Below are 22,387 nucleotides of genomic sequence, written 5' to 3' on the forward strand. Positions count from 1 at the left end.
TGACGTCCACGGTTAGGGTCATACCAGTGTTTACATCCAGGACAGTGTGCAAAGCCATTTCCAGGTGGGTATTCACATCTAAACCCACGTCCTAGCCCCAGGCTGGCCTCCACTCTCAGGCGAAGAACTGGTGTCTTGGGCCAGCCACAACTCTGTCTTTTCAGTGGTCCAGGCACAGGGCAGTCCTTAAAGGCATGTTGATGGTGCCAAGTGGTGGTAGGAAAGACACTTTTCCCCCAACGACAAGATTTCACTATATATCCCTAGCGGTATATAGATAAACCTCCAAAAGACTCGCCTACCTCTGCCTCTTGAGTGCCGGGATTAAATGCGTACATGCAGCGCTTCTGAGCAGGTTGTGGAAGAGCTTCCTGACTGATGGTCATTTTACTTGAGATGAAGAACTCAATAGTAAAATATCTTCCTCTTTGTGGACGTAAGACTCAAAACTCCACGTTTTATTGTTGTATGGTTTTTCTTGGTTTTAGGCTAGGGTGTCACCCTGAAGCCCCTCACACTTTGGGCAGTCGTCCTGTCTCTAGTGCAGAAGTTACAAGTGTACCATCATGACCCACAAAATCCAAGTTTTTATGTTACTGTTGTTTTTGTTTTGGGGACAGAGTCTCTGCATAGCCCTGGATGTCCTGGAACTCATTTTGTAGACCTGGCTGACCTCAGAGATCAATCAGCCTGCCCTGGCCTCCTGAGTGCTGGGATTTAGGGTGTGTACCACCAAGCCCAGTTCACTAAAGCTGTTTATGCGGTGGAGGAATTTAATTCTTTCACCAGAGAGTAAGGAGCTGGCAGAGGGGATGGAGAGATGACTCAGTATTTAAGAGCACTTTTGGCTCTTGGGCAGGACCTTGCTTCCATTCCCAGCATCCACATGGTTCACAGCTATTCATAACTCCCGTCCCAGAGAATCCAGCGTTCTCCTCTGATCTTGAGGGCACCACACATGCCCGTGATGAACAGGCATAAGTCTAGCAAAACACACAAAATAAACCAATTTTTAAAGAGAAAGAAAGTGGGAGACATGGGTCAGAGGTCAGTTTGTACCTAAATGAAGAACAAGGTCCTTTTCAAGAGCAGGGTGTGCGTGGCTGGGTGGTGGCGCATCCCTTTAATCCCAGGACTTGGGAGCCAGAGGTAGGTGGATCTCTGTAAATTCTAGGCCAGCCAGAATAACAGACTTGTTTCAAGGACAGGGTGGATGTGGTAGAAAACTAGGAGGCCTGGTGGCCCAAGCTGGTGATCCGAAGACTTGTTACTTGTCTATTTATTGCTGTGATAATCAGGGCAACTCAGAGAAGGGTTTCTTTGGGGCCAGAGGATTAAGAATCCATTACCATCATAGCATGGAGGGTGGTGGCAGGCAGGTAGGTGAGGCGGGAGAGTGGCAACTGAGAGCTCACATTTTGATCCCTAGGAGGAAGCAGAGAGCACATTGGGATCCCCTTCTTATGATGTAGCGCATTAGTAGTCATGTTGTCCAGTAAAATAAAATGGTGGAGGGCTGGAGAGATGGCTCAGGGTTTAAGGGCACTGGCTGCTCTTCCAGAGGACCAGGGTTCAATTCCCAGCGCCCATATGGCAGCTCACAGCTGTTTGTAACTCCAGTTCCAGGGTGTCTGACACCTTTGTACCAAGGCACATAAAGTTAGAAAGATAAAAATAAAAAAAAGAAAGAAAATGGTGTCTGTCTTTGGATTGCTTTGTGAAGTAGAGGGCTAACAATTGGAGGACTTCTAAAATGTTCGTTTTCTCCTAAACATCCTGATGTTGAAAATTCACCAGATAATTTTTTTTTTTTTAACGGAAACAAAATTCCCCAACTGAGTTGTGCTTCCCAGCCCCTGAAGTCCGCTTCCCAGCTCCCTGAAGTCCTTTTATTTCATCAGTAGTGGTGGGTGTACAGAACCCTGAAGCATTCCCAAGATTCTTTTTTGTTGTTGTTGTTTTGTTTTGTTTTGTTTTTCGAGACAGGGTTTCTCTGTGGCTTTGGAGCCTTGTCCTGGAACTAGCTCTGTAGACCAGGCTGGTCTCGAACTCACAGAGATCGGCCTGCCTCTGCCTCCCGAGTGCTGGGATTAAAGACGTGCACCACCATCGCCCGGCTCATTCCCAACATTCTTTGCAGCTAAGGGGTAGATACTGGCCTGAGCCCAGCTGGAGGTAGAACGTGGCCAGATGAACGTAGAGCCAGTGTACCGAACACCTGGCATCACTCGGCGCTGTGCAATGGCAGCAGGAGCTGACCTTGCCTGGCCCTCACTGGTAGACTCTGTGGTAGAATCTGTGTATTCTCTTACGTTCCTGGATGTTCCATGTTTAGTACTTGGCCTGATTTCTTTTGTATCCTTTTTTGGAGACTCTGTAAGTTGCTCTGAGCCCCTTCTTTATGTCATTTTTCTGCGTAAAGCCTGTGTGAACAGTTTACTGTGTTCAAGGAGAGTCCTTACCTAACACAACACTAAGTTCTGTGAACACTAACAGATGAACAGGACATAGAGACAAAACGAGAGGTTAAGGAAACGTGACTTTATAGAGTAGAGAATGTTAAAGCAGTACAATGAGTTTATATTGCTTTTCTTTCTGAAGTTTTATTTTATATGTACGGGTGTCTTGCCTGCATGAATGTCTGTGCACTTGCATGCAGGTCCCCAGAGGGCCAGAGGCATCAGAACCCCCTGGAGTTAGAGGAGACTGTGAGTGTCTTAGTTAGGGTGTCTTTAACTGTGAAGAGACAGCAACTCCTCCAGAGGAAAGCGTTTAATTGTGGTGGCTCTCTTACACGTTGGGGTTTCAGCCCATAATCATCACGGCAGGAAGGAAGGCAGCATGCAGGCAGGCATGGTGTTAGAGAAGGAGCTGAGAGTTCTTACATCGTGATCCCGCAGGCAACAGGAAGTGGTCTGAGACACTGGTGGTATGGTTTCTTGAGCATATGTGAGACCTCAAAGCCTGACTCCACAGTGACACACTTCCTCCAGTCAGGCCACGCCTCCTTTTGCGGGTCGTTTTCTTTTTAACCACCACAGTGAGCCATAAAATGTGGTACTAGGAACCAAACCCAAATCCTCTGCAAAAGCAATAATTCCTCGGAGCCATGTCTCCAGCCCCTTCTCGTGTGTCTTACGTGTTTCTAAGTCTCTCTCCAGGAGCTACTCAGGTTGCTCACCTGATGGCCGCGGCAAGGGTCAAGTACTCTTATTTAGTCATATTTTCTGATTACTGATCTCCCTTGAAGTCGTTATACCTCGTTAGTTTTTTTTGTTTGTTTGTTTGTTTTTGAGACAGGGTTTCTCTGTGGTTTTTTGGAGCCTGTCCAGGCTGGTCTCAAACTCACAGAGATCCGCCTGCCTCTGCCTCCCAAGTGCTGGGATTAAAGGCGTGCGCCACCACTGCCCGGCTACCTCGTTAGTTTCTTTTCTAAAGTTGAAAGAGATCTTGTTGGGTAATATTATTTCCAGGTGTATGACTTTTGTTTACACTGCATTTGTTTAAGTCTGTGAAGCTGTGTCACTGTGCCTGTCTAAAACACTTGATGGTCCTAATGAAGAGATGAACTGCCAGTGGCAAGGCAGGGGCAAGGATAGGCAGGGCTGGCAGGAAGAAATGAGGATGTGGAGCAAGAGAACTAGGGGAGGAGGGTATCGGGGGCCAACCATACAGCTACACAGCTAGCCACGGAGAAAGAAGTAAAGAAAGGTATACAGAATTAAGGAAGATAAAAACCCAGAGGCAAAGGTAGTCAGGATAATTTAAGAAAAGCTGACAAGAAACAAGCCAAGACCGAGTATTCCTAAATAATAATAAGCCTCCATGTGTGATTTGGGAGCCAAGCAGTGGGCCTCATAAAAAAGCCAAAAGAGTAAAACATTTCACAATAGAATCTTCTCAAAAGGAAAATCCAAAACTTCCTTTCTTATAAGGCAGATTTGGAAAATAAAACACTTGAAGAGCATTTGCATCCTGGGACATTATACAAGCTACATCCTGTGACCATTGTATATCTTCCTGGACACACTATGCCAGAGCTTGGGTCAGAGGCGGCACTTATCTGAGTCTGTTCTGGCTATAATGGCACGTGCCTTTAATCCCAGCACTCAAGAGGCAGAGGTAGGAGGCCAACCTACTCTACATAGTGAGTTCCAGGACAGCCAGACATACATGGTGAGATGCTGTTTCAAAAACGAACAAAACCAATAAGTAAATAACAAACAAACAATAAATACTAGGGTCAGTTCTTGCTTGAGTGTTGTTTGAAGTCCGTTCCTCATGGCGGGAGACCCAGACCGGGAACTGAAATTCTTAAGAAACTACTTCTTCATTTGCATTCAGGATTTTAACTGGCAGCGCTGGGGTGGCGTTGGAAGGGGCACTGAAGAATGGGCTCCGTGTTCCAGGCACTGAAGGATGGAGCTGCCAGGTTGGAGCCTTGTTCAGATCAAGCCTCAAAAGGAATGACAGGGTATGAGGAGTTAGAATCTTGTAATTCCTGGATTTGTTGTGAATGCTGAATAGTGGCCTCAGCCTGCCCCGTCTGTTCCTGCATCTTAGAAAAAGGAAACCAACCCTGCAGTGAACTGAGCTCCCTCTAATAGCATTTCCTTCAGAGAACAGGGTCTCCTGACTCGGGATGTTGGAGTGGAGTCGGGGAAGTGCCTCCTGAAGTTTTCTATTTTATGAATCTACTGAACAGGGGTGGGGATTGGTTCAGTGGTAGGACAGTTGCCTGGAATGCATGAGGCCACGGGCTCCTTGAACTTCCGGACACAATAACCAACCCAGGGCTGGGAGGATGGCTCAGTGGATAAGAGTGCTTGTGCAAGCCTGAAGACCAAATTCAAAGCCTGGGCACACAGAAAAGTGGCACAAGCGCCTCTAACCCAGCGGCAGAGCCAGGAGGATTGCTGGGGCTTGCTGGTGGCCAGCCTAGGTCTAGGTCCAGTAAGAGGTCCTGTGTCAGGAAGGGTAGAGAGTGGTAGACTGGGGCATCTGTCCTCTTTGGCCTTACTTCTGCGAGTAGAAAGGGTCCCACCCAATAAATTTATTGAGATCAATTACAATTTTAGGCCACATTAAAGCCTCATCAGGGAAACTAGACCTAAGACTTACCAGACACAGACCAAGGAAAGGGGATAGATACCAACTTCCTTAGAGAGACCCCATAAAGGCAGATGCCTGTCTGCAGGCAGAAGCTGCCTCCAATCTGTGCTCTGGCCACCTACTGTGTGCATCCAAGGTTGAGAGAAAACTTCCAGGTCCCTAGGGCTACAGTTGGGCTAGATCCGTGCTGTTAACCTGGCCTACTCAGCCCTTCTATCCATCCTCCCGTTTGTCTGGTCTTCTGCCCGTCACCTGCCTGTCCCTTTGTCCAGGCCTTGTTCTGTCTTTCTTTTCTACAAGCTAGACTCAACTCTGTAGTTCCGCTCTTAACCTGTGATGCTTGCAACTGGGTTTGGGTTTGTTACCAATACAGACTAAATTAGTAAATTCTGACATTGTAGAATGACACACAATGTTTCCTACATAGGGCACACAAAACAGTGAGGTTCACATGGATTGTTCCTCGTTCTTTTTTGTGGGTGTGTGGATGAGGGGTATATGCCCACGTGCTTGCGTGTGTGTCCACACGTGCTTGCTCGTGTGTGTACCAGAGGTTGATACCTGACATCTGCCTCTGTCACTCTCCACTGTATTTGGGAGACAGGGTCTCTCACTGACACGGTCTCTGGTTGATTCTGGAGCTCACCACTGTCAGCTACGCTGGAGTCCGGGGTTGTGCCTGCTTCTGACCGTTTTGGCACTGGAATCACAGGTCTTCTCATGGCATGTCCGGCTTACATGTGTGTTGGGCTCCTACCTTAGGCCCTATGTGTTCACAGAAGCACTCTGTACACTGAGCCAGCTCCTTGTTCTTAGAGAACACAGTGTTAACTGTGTTAATTTTGTGTGCCAGCTTTTGCCATCCGGGTCTCCCACCCTCTGGGTCCTGGCAGAGCCCATTCCAGTTTGCCTTCACTTAGGAATGTATTTTCAGGGAATCGAGTCCTAGGTTGATAATTTGTTTCAACAGTATTTTTAAATGAAGGATTCAGGTTTCTGTGGTGATTTCCTCCGTCGGTTTTGTGGTAATGCTGTAAAGTAGCTTTTAAGATTATTATCTCCACCTGGAAAATAAGAACACCAAGGCTCAAAGAATTTAAGCAATTTGCCCAGGGACACCAGCCCAGCTAAGTCAGAACTTGTCTGTCTTTTGAGTTCAAAATCCCAGTTGTTTGGCCAATGTGGACCCTCGTCTCTCCTGACTCCTGAGCAGGTCTCCGCAGCCCAGTGCTGGCCCGATGCAGTCTCCTCAGTGTCTCTTCCCATGTCCCCGGCTTTGCTGAACTGAGCTGCTACTTGAGGCACTTGTCGCACCAGATAACGAACCAACAAGTGCACCTCAGCTGAGCACTCCTTCACTCCTGTTTTCTCTGGGAACAGACTGCCCACTGTGCTTCCTTGCCTATGTCCCGGTCATCTTCCTGCTGTCTCTAGGTTAGGCCATCTCCTCAGCTTCATCAGCCTGCAGAAAGTCCTGGTCTTGGTCTTAGGCCTCTGCTGCACTCGCTGAATCTGTCCTTCTCTAGACAACAGACTCTAACCTGAGTTACTGCCCAGGTTCTTTCCAGTTCACCACACTTCCCACTTGTCCCCGAGACTTCCTTCTTTGTGGGTTTCTGCTCCTCCATGTTTCTCTGTAATCTCTCTTCTGACGTCATTTGCTCTGCTTGGCGTTGCACATATACATTTGGTAAGAATCTGCATTAAGAATGCCTTTAATCCCAACACTCAAGAGGCAGAGGCAGGCAGATCTCTGTGAGTTCAAGGCCAGCCTGGTCTACCGGAGCTAGTTCCAGGACAGCCAGGGCTGTTACACAGAGAAACCCTGTCTCAAAAAATTAGAAAAAGGACTTCTGAAGGGTGGAGCCCCAGATTATAGTGATGGAAATATGAACTATTGACTGGTCAGGCAGATCTTAGGGGCAGGGATCCTGAAAGCAAACAGTCCCATTCTAGTCCTTGGTCAGAAAGTGAGAATGTCCTCAGTTCTTGCCTGGCTAGAGGCCAGGAGTTTTGTTTGGTTTTTGTTTTTTCTCTGAGCTACACACGAGGGCATGGTTGACTCCAGTCCAGACACTGATGCCCTCTGGTGAGTAGCTTTGAAACTAGATCTCTAGCTTTTCATGGTGGAAATGGATTGTATCTAGTCCCCAGTTCAGCCGTCCCCAGGTGATCTTAGGGTCTGGCTTTGGGTGTGGACCTGACATTCTAAACTACTCTGACTCCTGTTGTATGGAGTGGCAGGCCGCTTCCCTGCCGCCCCAGCTCCTGGCCGCCAGCTAGCTTATGCCCCGAAATAATTACATGGAAACTGTATTCTTTTAAACACTGTCTGGCCCATTAGTTATACCCTCTTATTGGCTAGCTCTTACATATTGATCTAACCCATTTTTAATATTCTGTGTAGCACCATGAGCTGGCTTACCAGGGAAGATCTTAACCTGTGTCTGTCTGGAGTGGGAGAATCATGGCGACTGCCTGACTCGGCTTCTTTTTCCCAGCATTCTGTTCTGTTTACTCCACCCACCTAAGGGTTGGCCTATCAAATGGGCCAAGGCAGTTTCTTTATTAATTAACCAATGAAAGCAACAGATTAGAAAGAAATCACTCCCACATCCGACTCCTCCCTTAAGCTTTAATTCAACAGGGCCAGAAGTCTAACCTCTCCACACACTCCCAAAGCTGACTCACCAATGGGCATGCTACAGAGATGGGAGGAATAATTATCCCCTTAAAGCAATAATGTCCTTATCCTTCTCAGAAATGCCTCTTTCAGGCAGCACTAGCAGAACGTACATCTCAGTAACACTGAGGCCCAGCCTGCCTTTCTGAGTTGAGTTCTAACGTACAAAAGGGCACTTCTCTGAGCCCAGTTTCTTATTAAGTCACAGGTGGCTCAGGGCGACAAGCAGAGCCAGGAGGGGTGGAGATGTCTTTAGTGGTCAAGGAAGAGCTAGCATTTGGGGGCAGAAGTGAGGCCCCCACTGGTTAGTGCCTGAGTAGAAGTACTAGACAAATCCCTAGGCTCTGGAGCAGGCGGGTCTGGATTGTTACAGAGCACATTTCACAGATTTAAGGTGTTTGTAAGGTGGTGGTAAGATTGCTCAGTCAGTTAAGGGCTTGCCCTGCAAGCACAAGAACTTGAGTTTGACCCACAGAAACACAAAGAAAGAAAGTCAGTATGTTATCACATGGCTTATTACAGCATGGGGGAAGAGATGGGTTGATCCTGGAAACTCATTGGCCAGTCAACCAGCGCAGCTGGTGAGCTCCAGGCCAGTGAGATCCTGACCCCTCCCTAGTCTCCTCCAAAAAAAGGTGGCTAGAGCTTGAGGGACAACTCCCTAAGTGGTGTGCAGGCCAGAGGATGTGCCTGACGCCATGCAGAACGTAAGGACTATTCTGAGCAGGAGACCTAAGGAGGGCAAAGTTCTCTTGCCTATTTTGCCCTCCAACCCCCACATGCACAGCATAGCATTCACGTATCTTCCCCAATAAACAAGGCATAAAACAACACCAGGGACAATGACACCTTCAAATGGTCTCTCTAGCTTTTTGCAGAAAAGCAAGAAAGAGCCCACTTGGAGGCTACCAACAGGAACCCGGAAATGTGGACAGGGCACCTTAGGTGGCTTTTATCACAGATCCTCTGGCAAATTTAAGGGCAGTGAAGTAGACAGAAGGGCAGGTGTGGGAGATGGCAGAGAAGGCTGCTCAGCAGTCGCATGCCATGAGAATCTAGCACACCAGGCCTTTGCACTGGACCTCCAGTGCCAGCCTCTCCCAGCCCAGCTCTTTCCACCAACCTGAGTTCACCCTTGTGAGGTCAGGTGCTCCTGATAAACCATTCTCCTACCTACAGTTGAGCTTTCCCAGCCTGTTCCACAGAGGCCAGGATCACAGGTCTCTTGCTTCTTTCCAAGCACAGTCCTTGGAAGCAGGCACTTCTCTCTGGAGCAGATCCTGACAATGCTGTCCCCCTCAATTCATAGGCAGGGGGACAGCCTGTCCCTCAAGTTCTTGGGGTCCCTTCCATCCTGATCCTGGAAATGGCATGCCCTGGCGTGCACCCTCCTCTGGTGTGCCTCTGCCACTGTAAAGGTACATTATCAATGGTGGTGAGCCTTCTCTCTGCATTGTGACTACCTCCAGACCTCTGGTCATTCATGGCCTCTCACCCAGAAATTCCATCTTGCTTAGGTGTTAGTGTCACCATTTATGAAGAGGTGGTGGGGGACTGGTTCCACAAGGGGCGGCATGGGTCACCCAAGGCAGATGGCCTGAGGCTTACGCAGGAGACAGATACGCCATGCAGAGAGTTTGGGTATAGAGCTTATTTAGTGGGTTATGGAGGGGAAGGGAAGGAAGGGGGAAGAGAAAGGGAGAAGGTGGGGAGAGGCAGAAGCTGCCTCTCCAGAAGAAGAGGAGAGGGAGGGAGGGAGGGAGCGAGGAAGGGAGGAAGAGAGAGAGAGAGAGAGAGAGAGAGAGAGAGAGAGAGAGAGAGAGAGAGAGAGAGAGAGAGAGAGAGCGCCCAACCCATTCCCAGCTCTCCAATCTCACCTGGACAGTGTGGTTTCTAGTAGTCATATTCTCTGCACATTCTCCAGCAGAGGGCCCTTGCTCACTCTTTACTGACTTCATGCCCTTCTTAGACTCACAGCAGTTTAAGTTCACAGTCACTAACAAGACCAGTGTCTCCCTACCCACCTCAGCCTGACCCATTCCATGACCACCTGGACTTCCTATCCTCCATTAGCAGCATCACCTCTGAGCTTGAGTGGTGTGATCACCCCACCTCCTCTATCTGAGCTTGAGTGGTGTGATCACCCCACCTCCCTCCATCTGAGCTTGAGTGGTGTGATCACCCCACCTCCCTCCATCTGAGCTTGAGTGGTGTGATCACCCCACCTCCCTCCATCTGAGCTTGAGTGGTGTGATCACCCCACCTCCCTCCATCTGAGCTTGAGTGGTGTGATCACCCCACCTCCTCTGAGCTTGAGTGGTGTGATCACCCCACCTCCTCTATCTGAGCTTGAGTGGTGTGATCACCCCACCTCCCTCCATCTGAGCTTGAGTGGTGTGATCACCCCACCTCCTCTATCTGAGCTTGAGTGGTGTGATCACTCTATCTCCTCTATCTGAGCTTGAGTGGTGTGATCACTCTATCTCCTCTACCTGAGCTTGAGTGGTGTGATCACTCTATCTCCTCTATCTGAGCTTGAGTGGTGTGATCACTCTATCTCCTCTATCTGAGCTTGAGTGGTGTGATCATCCTACTTTCCTCTTTGGGTACAGAACTCACCCAGTGCACTGCTGGTCTGTTTTTCTAGTGGGTAAGGATTTTATGACCTTTAAACAAATTTGTTAAATTAAAAAAATTTATGTGTACAAGTGTTTTGTCTGCATGTATGCATGTGTACTATGTGTGTGCCTGGTGCCCCCAGAGGTCAAAAGAGGGCATTGGATCTTCAAGACTTAGGGATGGTTGCAAGCTGTCATGTGGTGCTGGGAACCGAATCCAGATCCTCTACAAGAGCAGGGTGATGGAGGAAGGTCATTGGTTAAATAATAAAGAAACTGCCTAGGTCCATTGGATAGGCCAACCCTTAGGTGGGTGGAGTAAACAGAACAGAATGTTGGGAGAAAGAAGCTGAGTCAGGAGTCGCCATGATTCTCCCACTCCAGACAGACGCAGGTTAAGATCTTTCCTGGTAAGCCAGCTCGTGGTACTACACAGAATATTAGAAATGGGTTAGATCAATATGTAGGAGCTAGCCAATAAGAGGCTGTAGCTAATGGGCCAGGCAGTGATTAAAAGAATACAGTTTCCGTGTAATTATTTCGGGGCATAAGCTAGCCATGCGGGCGGCCGGGTGCCGGGGACGCAGCCCCGCCGCTCATATTACAACAGAGTGGCGCCCAACGTGGGGCACGAACCCACGACCCTGAGATTAAGAGTCTCATGCTCTACCAACTTCAGCTATATTCTAGTCAAAGCATTTACTTTTTTTGAGACAGGGTTTCTACTTTTTAAGAAAAGATTTATGTGTGTGTGCCTGGGTGAATTCATGTACGTGTGTGCAGTTGCCCTCCAAGATCAGGAAAGGGTGTTGAGTCCTTTGCAACTGGAGCTGTAAGTTGTTACATACTTGATATGGGTGCTGTGAACTCAACCCAGATCTTCTGCAAGAGCATGAAGTGCTCTTAACCACTGAGCTATTGTGGAAATTCGGTCAGATAGCCAATTTTATTGGCAGGCATTGCCCAACAAGCAGGCGTGGTCTTCTCTGGGGATAAGTGACCCTATAAGAACCATCCTGCTATGGCCTAGAATGGGGCTGAGTGGTAGAGTCTATGCCATGGGTTCCATCCCAGCACCATAAAAATCAAGCAAAACAAGCAGAACTAAGATGTAGTGGCACAAGTCTAAAATTCTAGGTCATCCTCAGATACAAGATGAGTTTGAAGCCAGCCTGGGCTACACGAGATCTTCTTCCCTTCACTCTTTTGCACACAAAACAAAGCAAACCCCAAACCACAAAATGCCATCCAACAATAATCCTATTCTAAAACAGTAAATCATACCTAGCCAAATTACTAGAACAAAACATTGGGCACTATAAAGTATTAGGGGCTAGAGAGATGGCTCAGTGATTTTTTTTTTTTTTTTTTTTTGGTTTTCCAAGACAGGGTTTCTCTGTGGTTTTGGAGCCTGTCCTGGAACTAGCTCTTGTAGACCAGGCTGGTCTCGAACTCACAGAGATCCGCCTGCCTCTGCCTCCCGAGTGCTGGGATTAAAGGCGTGCGCCACCACTGCCTGGCTTGGCTCAGTGATTAAGAGCACTTGTAGAGGACCTGGGTTTGGTTTCCAGTGTCTACATGGTGGCTCATACCTACCTTTAACTTCCAAAGGATAGATGCCCTCTTCTGGCCCCTGTGGGCACTGCAAACACAGGATGCTGATGCATACATGCAGGGAAAGTCATACACATAAAATAAAAACAAATCTGGGTGGAGAGATTGCTCAGTAGTTAAGAAAACTGGCAGCTTTCCCAGAAGACCTGGGCTCTAATCTCAGAAACCACAGAGCTCACAACTGTTTGTAACTCCAGTTCCAGTGGATCCAACACCCACTTCTGACTTCTACAGGCCCTAGGCACACACTGGGCACACACACAATCTGTATTAGCCAGGTTTCTCTCTAGACTCTAGAGTGGCTTACAGGCTCTAGTCCAGCTAGTCCATCAATGGCTGTCTCCTGACAGAAACTTCAAAAATCCAGTAATTCAGTCTATGAGGCTGGGTGTCTCAGCTGGTCTTCAATATGTTAGAATCCTAAAGAAGGCTCAATACCAGTGAAGGAATTTCTCAGCAGAACGGTACACGAACTGGCTAGTGAGAACGAGGGATGAGGGCAAGCTTGCAAAAAGCAAAAGCTTCCAGATTTAGGATGGGTCTTCCCACCTCAAATGATCTGGATTTAAGAGGATTCTCCCTACCTCAAATGATCCAGTTAACTAAAAATCCCTTACAGCTGTGCCCAGCTGCTTGGGTTTTAAGATGACAATCTCCAGCCATCACACAAGCAGAACACCTACCCATATAATCTTCAAAAACATTCTTAATTTTTTTACATTTATTTTGTGCATGTGGAAGGAAGTCAGAGGGCAGCCTGCTGGAGTTGGTTCTTTTCTTCTATCCTCTGTATTCCTGGGGTTGAAGTCAGGTCACTAGAGTTGGTGCCAAGTGCGCTTACCCACTGAGTCATCTTGCTGGTACCTCATCTGTACTTTAAAATGAGAGACAATGCACATCTTTTTTCTTTTTTGAGGGCCAGACCTAATCAGAGACTTGCTAACAAAGCATGCTGGGCAGTGCTCTATCAGTGAGCTACATCCTCAGTCTCTCCCCTACCCATCCTTTTTCTTTTGGTTTTTCAAGACAGGGTTTTTATGTGTAGCCCTGGCTGTCTTGGAACTCACTCTGTAGACCAGGCTGGCCTCACCTCACAGAGATCCACCTGCCTCTGCCTCCTGAGTGCAGGGATTGAAGGCGTGCGCCACCACCTGACGCCCCCTTAACTTTTAAGACTTTTAAGAGTCCCTGAGGAGCCGACAGTAGGCATGGCTGGGACGCCCGCCTCTGAATGCTGCAGCAGACAGACTAGTGCAGCCTCATTCACACCCTGAGGGATCCTCCAGAGCTCTCACTGGTCGGTGTTTATCTTCTTGATGATGCCGCAGAAACACAGTATCTTGTAAGAGTCAGTATTGCGGGAAGGCTACCAACAAACTTCTAATCTTGTGTCACAACTTTTCATTTATTTCTCTTAGGGTTTCTAGGCAAAACATTTTCTTCAATGCAATGTCTACCCTTACAGCTTGTCTAGGTGCCCTTTTGTTTCCCATGATTCTGTCTGCTGTTTCTTTACATTGACTTGACCTCTGATAAGACACTGAACAATGCTGCTAAGTGAAAGATGGGCAGCAATGAACTGGCTGATGTCCTGATGAACTAGTGCCTTAGTGGAAGAGACCGGAAGGGTCAGTCATGTGACACAGACAGGTGGTCTCCTTTTCTTTGATTTGCCAGCTGTTAAGGCTGCTGAACAGTTTGGAGGAATGTGTAGTCTGTATACCGAAATTTTTGTTAAAGTAATTTAAAGGCCAATTTAACTAGTTTTATTCAAAGTAAGTCTACATTAAATTACAATATTAACAATCTGTAGACACAATGAACTTAAAATATAAGAAGTAGAAATAGAAATCTATTTGGTCTTTCCGAGACCACATATCATGGAACTCATAAATGAAAATTTACAAATATAGAAATGATACTTAAAGAGTAAGGATTTTAATATGGGAACCCAAAAGATGTCAGATTTTAAACATGCATGTTTCAAAAAGGGAGAATCCTTTAATAATTTAGCATAAAATCGAGTTATATAAACTTGGTATATTCCAGAAAATATTGCTTTAAACACTTATACATGATCAAAATTCCTTTGGTAGCTTTTAATCAAAATGAAACATGCTACTCTGTAAAATATAAAGTACTTTTAGATGTTGCAAAAATGTCTGTCACCATCACCATGGCAACACCACCATGGAGCCCTGTTCTCACTGCTCAGCCTCCTATGTGAACACACAGAACGTCACCAGGCACCAACAATTCCTTAGCCTTTTGACAGAAATAACTAAGCTTCATACAGCGCCAGGGCAGAGATCCAAGACAGTCCCTAGGCAAGACTCTAAAACCAGGCCCAGCTTTATTATGGTCACCACACAAACTGCAGCTTCAACAATCAAACAGCGATCACCCCAGTGCCAAAGCCGGGACCTCCACACTCAGTTAGCATGGAAACAAACACGAAACCCCCAAGCCCCTAAACAGAAATGGACGGGCTCTGCATCTCGAGTGACAGACATGATGTCCTCTTGGCACATCAGGGACCTCTCTTAGAAACCTGATTTACAGAAGCCAGTTTTGAACTTCCTGAAAACACACAGAGCAGAAGCCAGGGCTTAGGCTGTCGAGCTGAGTGCAGGCGGTCTGGACACTGTTTCTTCCCAGCGCCCACCAACCCAGGGCTCCCCTCTGAGTGTTCATCTGGGGAAGAACGCAGCATCTAGGGTATTTCCACTGTGTCCCACAATCACACACACAACAAACCAAGCCTGTGGCTTTCTGCCAGAGGAACAAGAGCTTGTGAAGGAACTTCTCAACTAATATAGGCATGTCCAATCTAAAGTCAGGAGGGACAGAAACAAAGGAGAGGAAGAACGGAGAGGAAAGAAGTGTGACATCTCAAAGTCCTTGCGCCCTGGGAAGGATGATCCAAGAACCACCATGTCCTCTGCTTTGAATCCAAGTGTCCACAGCTGCAGCTGCAGCTGCAGGGACCTGGAAACAGCGCAGCAGTAGTGTTCACACTCTGCAGGAGCATCTTAGTGTTTGTCTCATGGGGAGAAGGCAGTCTGCTGACACATCACGCCACATAGTGGTATTGATTTGGACTGTCTTTGTCTCGCTCCATATAGTCTCTGTCTATAAGTGATTCAATCCTCTTTTTCAAATCTCCAGGCTAGAAAAGAAAAATCAAAATCAAACATTATAGGACACTAAACTTAGAAACACAAACCTAACATACTGCATGACTCATGTAACAGAAACAAGCAACTCTACAACAGGCATACTTACATCAAGATCACTAATAATTACAAAATGATCATGTTAGCATCATGTTCTGAACAAATGTTTGCACAGGGGTGACTGCACCTGGTTCCCTCACCTCCTTACATGAGCATATAAACAGGGCAAATCCTACATGTAGCATGCTCTCACATGTTTGGAAGGAAACTCTGATCATGTTCTAGTGGGACATTCTTATTTTGCTATTTTGCTGTTATTATTATTGGTATTTTTTTTTTCTCTGTGTAGCCCCAGTTGTCCTGGAACTAGTTCTATAGACCAGGCTGGCCTCAAACTCACAGAGATTCTCCTGCCTTTGCCTCCCGAGTGCTGGAATTAAAGGTGTGCACCACTACTATCTAGCTCGCTGCTATTATTTTAAAAAAAATTCTTTTACACTTATTTCTTTTGTGTGTAAAAGAGCGTGGGCACATGCCATGACACCTGTGGGGAGGCCAGAAGACAGCCCGTGGCACTTAGCTCTCTCCTTCTACCACATGGGTTTCTGTGATCACACCAGGTTGTCAGGCTCTGTGAAGATGCCTTTACCCACCGAATCATCTTGTTGGTCCTGCTGAGATTCTAAGACAGGGTTTGCTCTACTTGAACTCACTCTGGTAGCCCAGGTTTGTTTCAATCTTCCTGTCTTAGGCTCCCCGAGGTAAGGACTATAGACATGCACACCTCTAGCCATCCTCATCCTTTGTGACGCATTCCTATCAATCCAGATTCACCAGGTACGCTACATCTACAGGGGACAGTCACAATTTTGAGTGTTCTGCTAAGTTATTGCAAAAATGTATCTATCATTGTCACCAGACAAACATCACGACAGCCTCGTCTCACTGCTTTAACTCGCAGCTGCTGAAGGCCAGAGGTCCTGAGATTTCAATTTCTTCAGAGCTGACAATGTACTTTAGGCCATATTTTATGGTGTATTTTTGTAATGCTCCCCTAGCTCATCTGCATTTCATAACTTACAGAAACACAGAGCTTAGTTCTAGAACAAGAAAGAGGAACAAGCCTGAGGCTGACTTACATCTCTTAAGTAGGAAACACTATGTAGCTTGTGAATGTCAAATCCAGCAGTTATCAACACCGTTACCACAGGGGCCTAGGGAGTTACCAACGCCATTGCCACAAGGGCCCGGGGAGTTACCAACATTACTGACACAAGGGCCCGAGGAGCAACTTACGTGCCACACTTAGAGAAGAACCTCTGTCCTGACACCTTGTGGCCCTCAACTCCCTCCTGAAAACTCAAGCATGCAGTCTGTTTAGAGGAGCTGATGGGTCAGATCTGCACAGAGGCCTTGCTATCACGTGTGCTAGCTCTGCTCACACAGGCCCCATGGTATCATTAACCTAACATCCAACTGTGCTGACAGAACTTACCTTTACTGGAAATTTCAGCTGATTGTACAATTCAGAAACTAGAAGGTTATGACCAAGAGTCTTCCTCATTTTCATTATCCTGACTATGGCAGCGTCGATCTGGTACTGTCTGTCCTGGAATACTCTCTCTGTGGTGCTAACTTGTTCTTCAACCTGGACAAAAGAAGAAAGAATGAGAGGAGTGTGAAGATGCTCCGATATTGCTTTGCACTGACAAACCTGGTTTTGACGCAGACTAAGGCAGGCTTTGGAGTTCTGCTTTATTACATTTCCATTTGTTCTATGAAAGCTCAGCTTTTCACAGTGTACAACTCTAAAACCAACCCTTGGAAAAGAGGGTCTATAACAGCAGCTCCCTCCCGGGAGCACAGGACAGTTGTGAGCACCATGTGGATACTGGGAAATCAGGTCCTCTGAAAGAGCGACCATTGTTCTTAACCACTGAGACATTCATTTCTCTAGCCGCCTTATACTGCATTATTAGGTAATTTGAGTATATTTTCTGTCCAGCAAATTGAAAGCCTCAGGATGAAATGACACAATAATTGTCTATGGGAGAGAAGTAATCCATTAACTAAAGTTGTTTTGCATGCCCCCCCCCCTTCACAAGAAGTCTCCTTACACGCCTACTTAGACTAAGCATTTCTAGGAATGAGGAGGCCATTAGAACCCACTGGGTGTGTAGCCTGCTCCCTATTGGAATTGCTGCTTCTGTGGTCTGTAGTTCTGTAGGATACCTCCTCCTTCCTCCACGGACAGCATGAGCATGTGTGCCAGGCAAAGCAGAGGGCAGGCACTAATTCTGGATATCCCATGTGCTTCTTTTGTGCTGGCATTTGATATAGGAAGGTATGATTTCACAGATGGGCATAGCAGTTAAACAGATTTCTTGGCTTCTACTGATAACATAAAATTAATGAAAGCTACATGAGGGGACGCTACTCCAAACCCTTGCTTTTGCACAGATTCAGACATACACCCTGGCCTCTAGCAGTCATGACATTACTAGAAAAGCGAAAGATCCCATGGTGAGACCGCGGAAGAAGAGAAAGCTGGTACTTACAGTTTCCTTCATCTGGATCTGATTGATCTTTATTCTGAACAACTTGTGTTTGAAGTCTCCATTGAAAAGGAACTTATCTCCATCTTCCACCTCCTTTCCTTTGGGACTTTTAATCAACACCCGTGCTTTCCCACAAGCCAGAGACTGCAGCGTTCTTCTCAGCTCACTGTCCTCTGAGGGAGGGAGGGAGGGAGGGAGGCAGACGTCACCAAGAGTCCGACAATGAGAAACCATGGTGTGACAGCTGAGTCTGCACCTTCTCTTCATTTCCCCAGCGCTGCTGTAGGAACCCAGGGCCCTGTGCATGCCAGGAAAGCACTCTGCCTCTGAGCTACACCACCAGTCTACTTCCTCTTTTTAATTAACACAGTGGTATTAAGAGCCAGGCATGGTGGTGCACACTTCTAATCCCAGCACTTGGGAGGCACAAGTAGGTGAAATTCTGTGAGTTCTGGGATAGCCAAGGTGCCACTGTAAGATCCTATTTCCAAAACAAACAAACAAAACAAAACCAAAGAAGTCCTAAGGAATCTTCCTACCTATGCCGGTGGCCATTTTTATTTCTTCAAAGCTGAATCCGTCCCCTTCGTTGAACATGAGCAGCACCAATGTCTGGAAGAGGGACACCTGAAACTCCTTCTTCCCCTGTAAGAAAAAGGAGCCATCACAGAGGCAACCTGGACACTTTGTGAGTTACGGCAGGCTGCTGTGTATGCATTGTTTTGGGGATTCAGAACTTACTAACAGTCACCACGTAAGATGAAATTACATTACTGATTAGAAAAGAATGAAGTGATTATTGGGTATTACACTTAAAAATTCTTGTCTTGGAGCTGGACATGGTGATGCCTGTAAGCCAGCAGTGGGAGGCTGAGGCAGGGATCCTGAGTCTCGTCTGCTGTGTGTCCACTGCTCTCTGCATCTTAACATGATTTTCCAGACTCAGGCCTATTTATTTGTTTGTTGATGTTTTTAAGATAATGTCTTGTGATCTATCCCAGGGTGGCCTTGAACTTTCTATCTTGTCTCTGCATCTTGAGCATTGGGCTCATCAACATCACAGGTGGCTTCCTGAGGCTCTGGGTGGCAATGGGAAGGTTGGGTGACAGCATAGGAAAGAAAGGCCTGCAGAATGCTCAACATCGTGTTCAAACACATGGAGAGAGTGCTCAGTCAGCACCATCTCCTCTGCTCAGCTGCTCTGTGGAGGGTAGACTTTTTCTATCTAGAATGGCCCAGTGTATAAGTGTCAGCCAGTACCATAGGATCTAGCACTTCTGTAAGGAGAAGACAAAGGATAGGAAGGGGATTTGGGGGAGCAGCAGTGCCGGGCACCATAGCCCTGATTCACATGAGCAGAAAGCTGTATGCTGTCTGCAGAGGTCAGCTCCTAACTACAGCCAGAAAGCAATCAAAGACACAAGTGGCAGAACTGGACTTTGCTAAGACCTTGCAGAAGAGGTATGTGATACCCATACAGTACCACAATGTTAGGAACTTTGAGTATTCTCCTTGACATACTTAAGTATACATGATTTATATATTAAAGTTAGATATGAACATGAAGGCTTTCTCCCACATACTGCTTGGTGACATACGTCTTTGGTATACTCACACAGCCCATGTCTGCTCACTTTTTATGTGACAGCTGGTAATGGCAGAGAGCATTCTTACCCCCTGCCCTGTGAAATGCCTTAGGAAGGACTCCAGCTCTAGCGGAAGTGACTTGAGAAGAGAGGATGTGGAAATCTTGAAACATTTCCTTCTTGGGTTCTTGGCATATGACAAAACGTGTTGATTTGCTTGGCGCTTTACAACAGGAGGAAGAAGGAACAGCTAACAGAGAGACAGAGCAGCCGGAGAGGGCTCAGCAGTGGAGCACTCTGCTCTTGTATGGGACCAGAACTGCCTGCAGTCAGTTTCAGTGTATCCTTGGCTTCACGCACACACGCAGGCACACACACAGAAACACCAAAGCAGGTTGCTTCTTAAACTGGAACTAAGGCAGTAAAAAGTAGGTAATCTGGGGTTTTGATCTGTACGATCTGACTTCTGCATGCTACTCTCCACGACACTATGTGTAGTATCATGCTCAGTTGCCTCTGGCAGCTGCACTTGCTGGACCTCTCTAGTATCTATCAGCATCCTGGCCTCTGCCACACCCCACTGTGTTTTAATCTGTAACCTTTTGTTTAGCAGAGAACCGGAGCACATTTTCACTGCACTGGGTTTGAGGTATGCGTATACAGCTGCCTTTTCACACCCACTGCTCTTTTAATGATTGCATGTATGGTGTGTAACTGTGTGTAAACACAAGTGCTGGTGTGCACGCAGAGGCCAGAGGAGGATGTTGAGTGTTCTACTCTGTTGCTTTCCATCCTCTTCTCTTGAGACAGTGTCTCTTGCTGAACTTGGATTATGCTGTTTTTCAGTGAGGCTGATGGCCAGCAAGTCCCTGTAATCCTCCTGTCTCTGCACATCTACTGCATAGGTTATAGGTGAGCAGAGCCATGCCTATTACAGATGTTTTAAGTAATCTTGTTGTGTGTATGTGTAGGTACCTGTCATGGTGCACTCATGGAGGTCAGGGGACAGCTTGTGGGAGTTGTTTCCCTCTTTCTACCATGTGGGTCCTTGGGAATCCCTCTGGTTGTGGCTCGGTTTCAGGTGACTTTACCAGCAGAGGCATCTTGCTAACTAACACCCATACCTGGTTTTTTATATGAGTGCTAGGAATTCAGGCACTCATGATTGTGCAGCAGGATCACCTTATCTATTGATTCATTCCCCAACCCTGGTAAATAATTTTCTATTGATTAATTTACAATTGATTTTTGTTAAGTAGAGTATTAACCCTTTACTTGTTATTTTTATTGACCAAAAAAAGTACATCATACTAAAAAAAAATCTTGCCTTTCACTGCTATGGAAGTTCAAGAATAACCTGAAAATTATCCCAAAATATTGGCAGAGGGGAAGAAACAGGAGTAGTGGATAAAGAACTGACCTCCTTAAACTCCGCCTTCAACACAGCATGTCCCAGAGTTGTCTGCCACTGGAGCTTCCGGCCACTGTGCTTGCCCAGATAGAACGTCTTGAATACTTCCTGAAGTCTGACCATCTGCCAAGCCAAGAGACACGAGACTGAGTACACTGAGCTCTTCCAGACCTGCACCGCTGAACCGAGAAGGCGATTCTAGATTCTAACCCTTATTTTCTATATTCTGCTACTTGTGATAATACCCACAGGCCCGAGACTGTGGAGTTTCCTTTGACATCTGGCTTTTGTCTGCTTTGGTGCTTGGCACTCAGGCTTCACCCACTCCTGCTGGTCCATGTGGCCACCTGAGTCAACTGGTGCCTGTAGCCCGGCGACTTTCCTCTCCCTCTGGCTAAGGCTGGTGTCATATGCTATTATCGTTTGTACTGAAATGGCCTGTGGGGGCTCATGTGCTCCAGGCTTGGCTAGCTGACAGACTTTGGAAAGCAATTGAGCCACGAGGAATTTAAACTCATTAATGAATTAGTAATTTAACAGTGTTGGAAAGTTCTGGAAACTCAGAGGTGGGTTCTGTTTGGAGGAAGTAGGTCACCAGGGATATGCCTTTGAAAGTATGTCCTATCCCTGGCCTCCTCTTTGACCCTGAAGGCTTCTGCTGCTGTGATGCTCCTGTCTTGACCATGGCTGTAAGTGGTTTCTCTCAAGGACTGTCACAGTGACAAAAGCTGACCAGCACGGACCTCACAAGTGCACACAGAGCACATGCCGAATGACTTCGCGGGCACCAAGGAGTGAGTGCAGGCTAGCAACCACCAGCAGCGTGGCTACCTCTCCTGAGCCCCTTCTCTACTGGATGCCCTTATCACAGGGAGCCCTTTGAGCCTTCCCAGCCTTTAGAATTAAATTTCCCAGTTTTGGGGATTCTGCTGCAACTATAGAAAACAGACTAAGACAGATACTTTCAAGAAAGTAAAAAGAAAGCTCACAGAGAAAATATTTGCAGATCACACATCTGATGAGAGTCAAGCACCTAGCAAGCATATGCGACGAGCTCTTAAATAACAAAAACAGGCTACACAGAGAAACCCTGTCTCCAAAAACAAAAATGAAAAAACAAAACAAAACAAACAAACAAAAACAGACAACGAAAAGAGGAGTTGAATAGACAGTTCCCAAAGACTCACAAATGTCAACACACATGGAAAGATGTCTAGCAGCATCACCATTGGGGAAATGCTTATCACACCAGATGGGCACCACCACTCCTCTACTGTGGGGATGGCAGAAAGGAGAGGAAAGGCTGGTGAGGAGGAACAAGCTGCTCCTCAATTAAAAGCAAAACAACTCAGGCCTAGAAATCTGTTCCAGTTATTTGCCCAAAAGTGACCACAGATGTTCACATAAAAATTTGTACACTCTGGGCGGTGGTGGTGCACACCTTTAATTCCAGCACTCGGGAGGCAGAGGCAGGTGGATCTCTGTCAGTTTGAGGCCAGCCTTGTCTATAAGAGCTTATTCTTGGACAGCTAGGGCTGTTACACAGAGAAATCCTGTCTCAAAAAACAAAACAAACAAATCTGTATGCCCATCTTCATAGTCACATCATTCATGATTATCCAAAGGCAG

The 22,387-nt window shown here is 46.8% G+C and overlaps 1 protein-coding gene across 1 annotated transcript in view; it reads right to left on the minus strand.

The window, feature by feature from the left end:
- Positions 1 to 13,946: 13,946 nt before the first annotated feature.
- Positions 13,947 to 22,387, minus strand: part of Cul4a (cullin 4A) — a 38,393-nt gene continuing 29,952 nt past the window's right edge. The window contains exons 16-20 of the mRNA XM_057752774.1: positions 20,768 to 20,881; positions 18,301 to 18,406; positions 17,762 to 17,934; positions 16,699 to 16,851; positions 13,947 to 15,196 (exon numbers count right to left, since the gene is read on the minus strand). Coding sequence (XP_057608757.1) covers positions 15,101 to 15,196; positions 16,699 to 16,851; positions 17,762 to 17,934; positions 18,301 to 18,406; positions 20,768 to 20,881 — 642 coding nt within the window. The 3' untranslated portion in view covers positions 13,947 to 15,100. The remainder of the gene's footprint in view (positions 15,197 to 16,698; positions 16,852 to 17,761; positions 17,935 to 18,300; positions 18,407 to 20,767; positions 20,882 to 22,387) is intronic.

Source organism: Chionomys nivalis, chromosome 20 (assembly GCF_950005125.1).
Source record: "Chionomys nivalis chromosome 20, mChiNiv1.1, whole genome shotgun sequence".
In the NCBI taxonomy this organism is placed as follows: Eukaryota; Metazoa; Chordata; class Mammalia; order Rodentia; family Cricetidae; genus Chionomys; species Chionomys nivalis.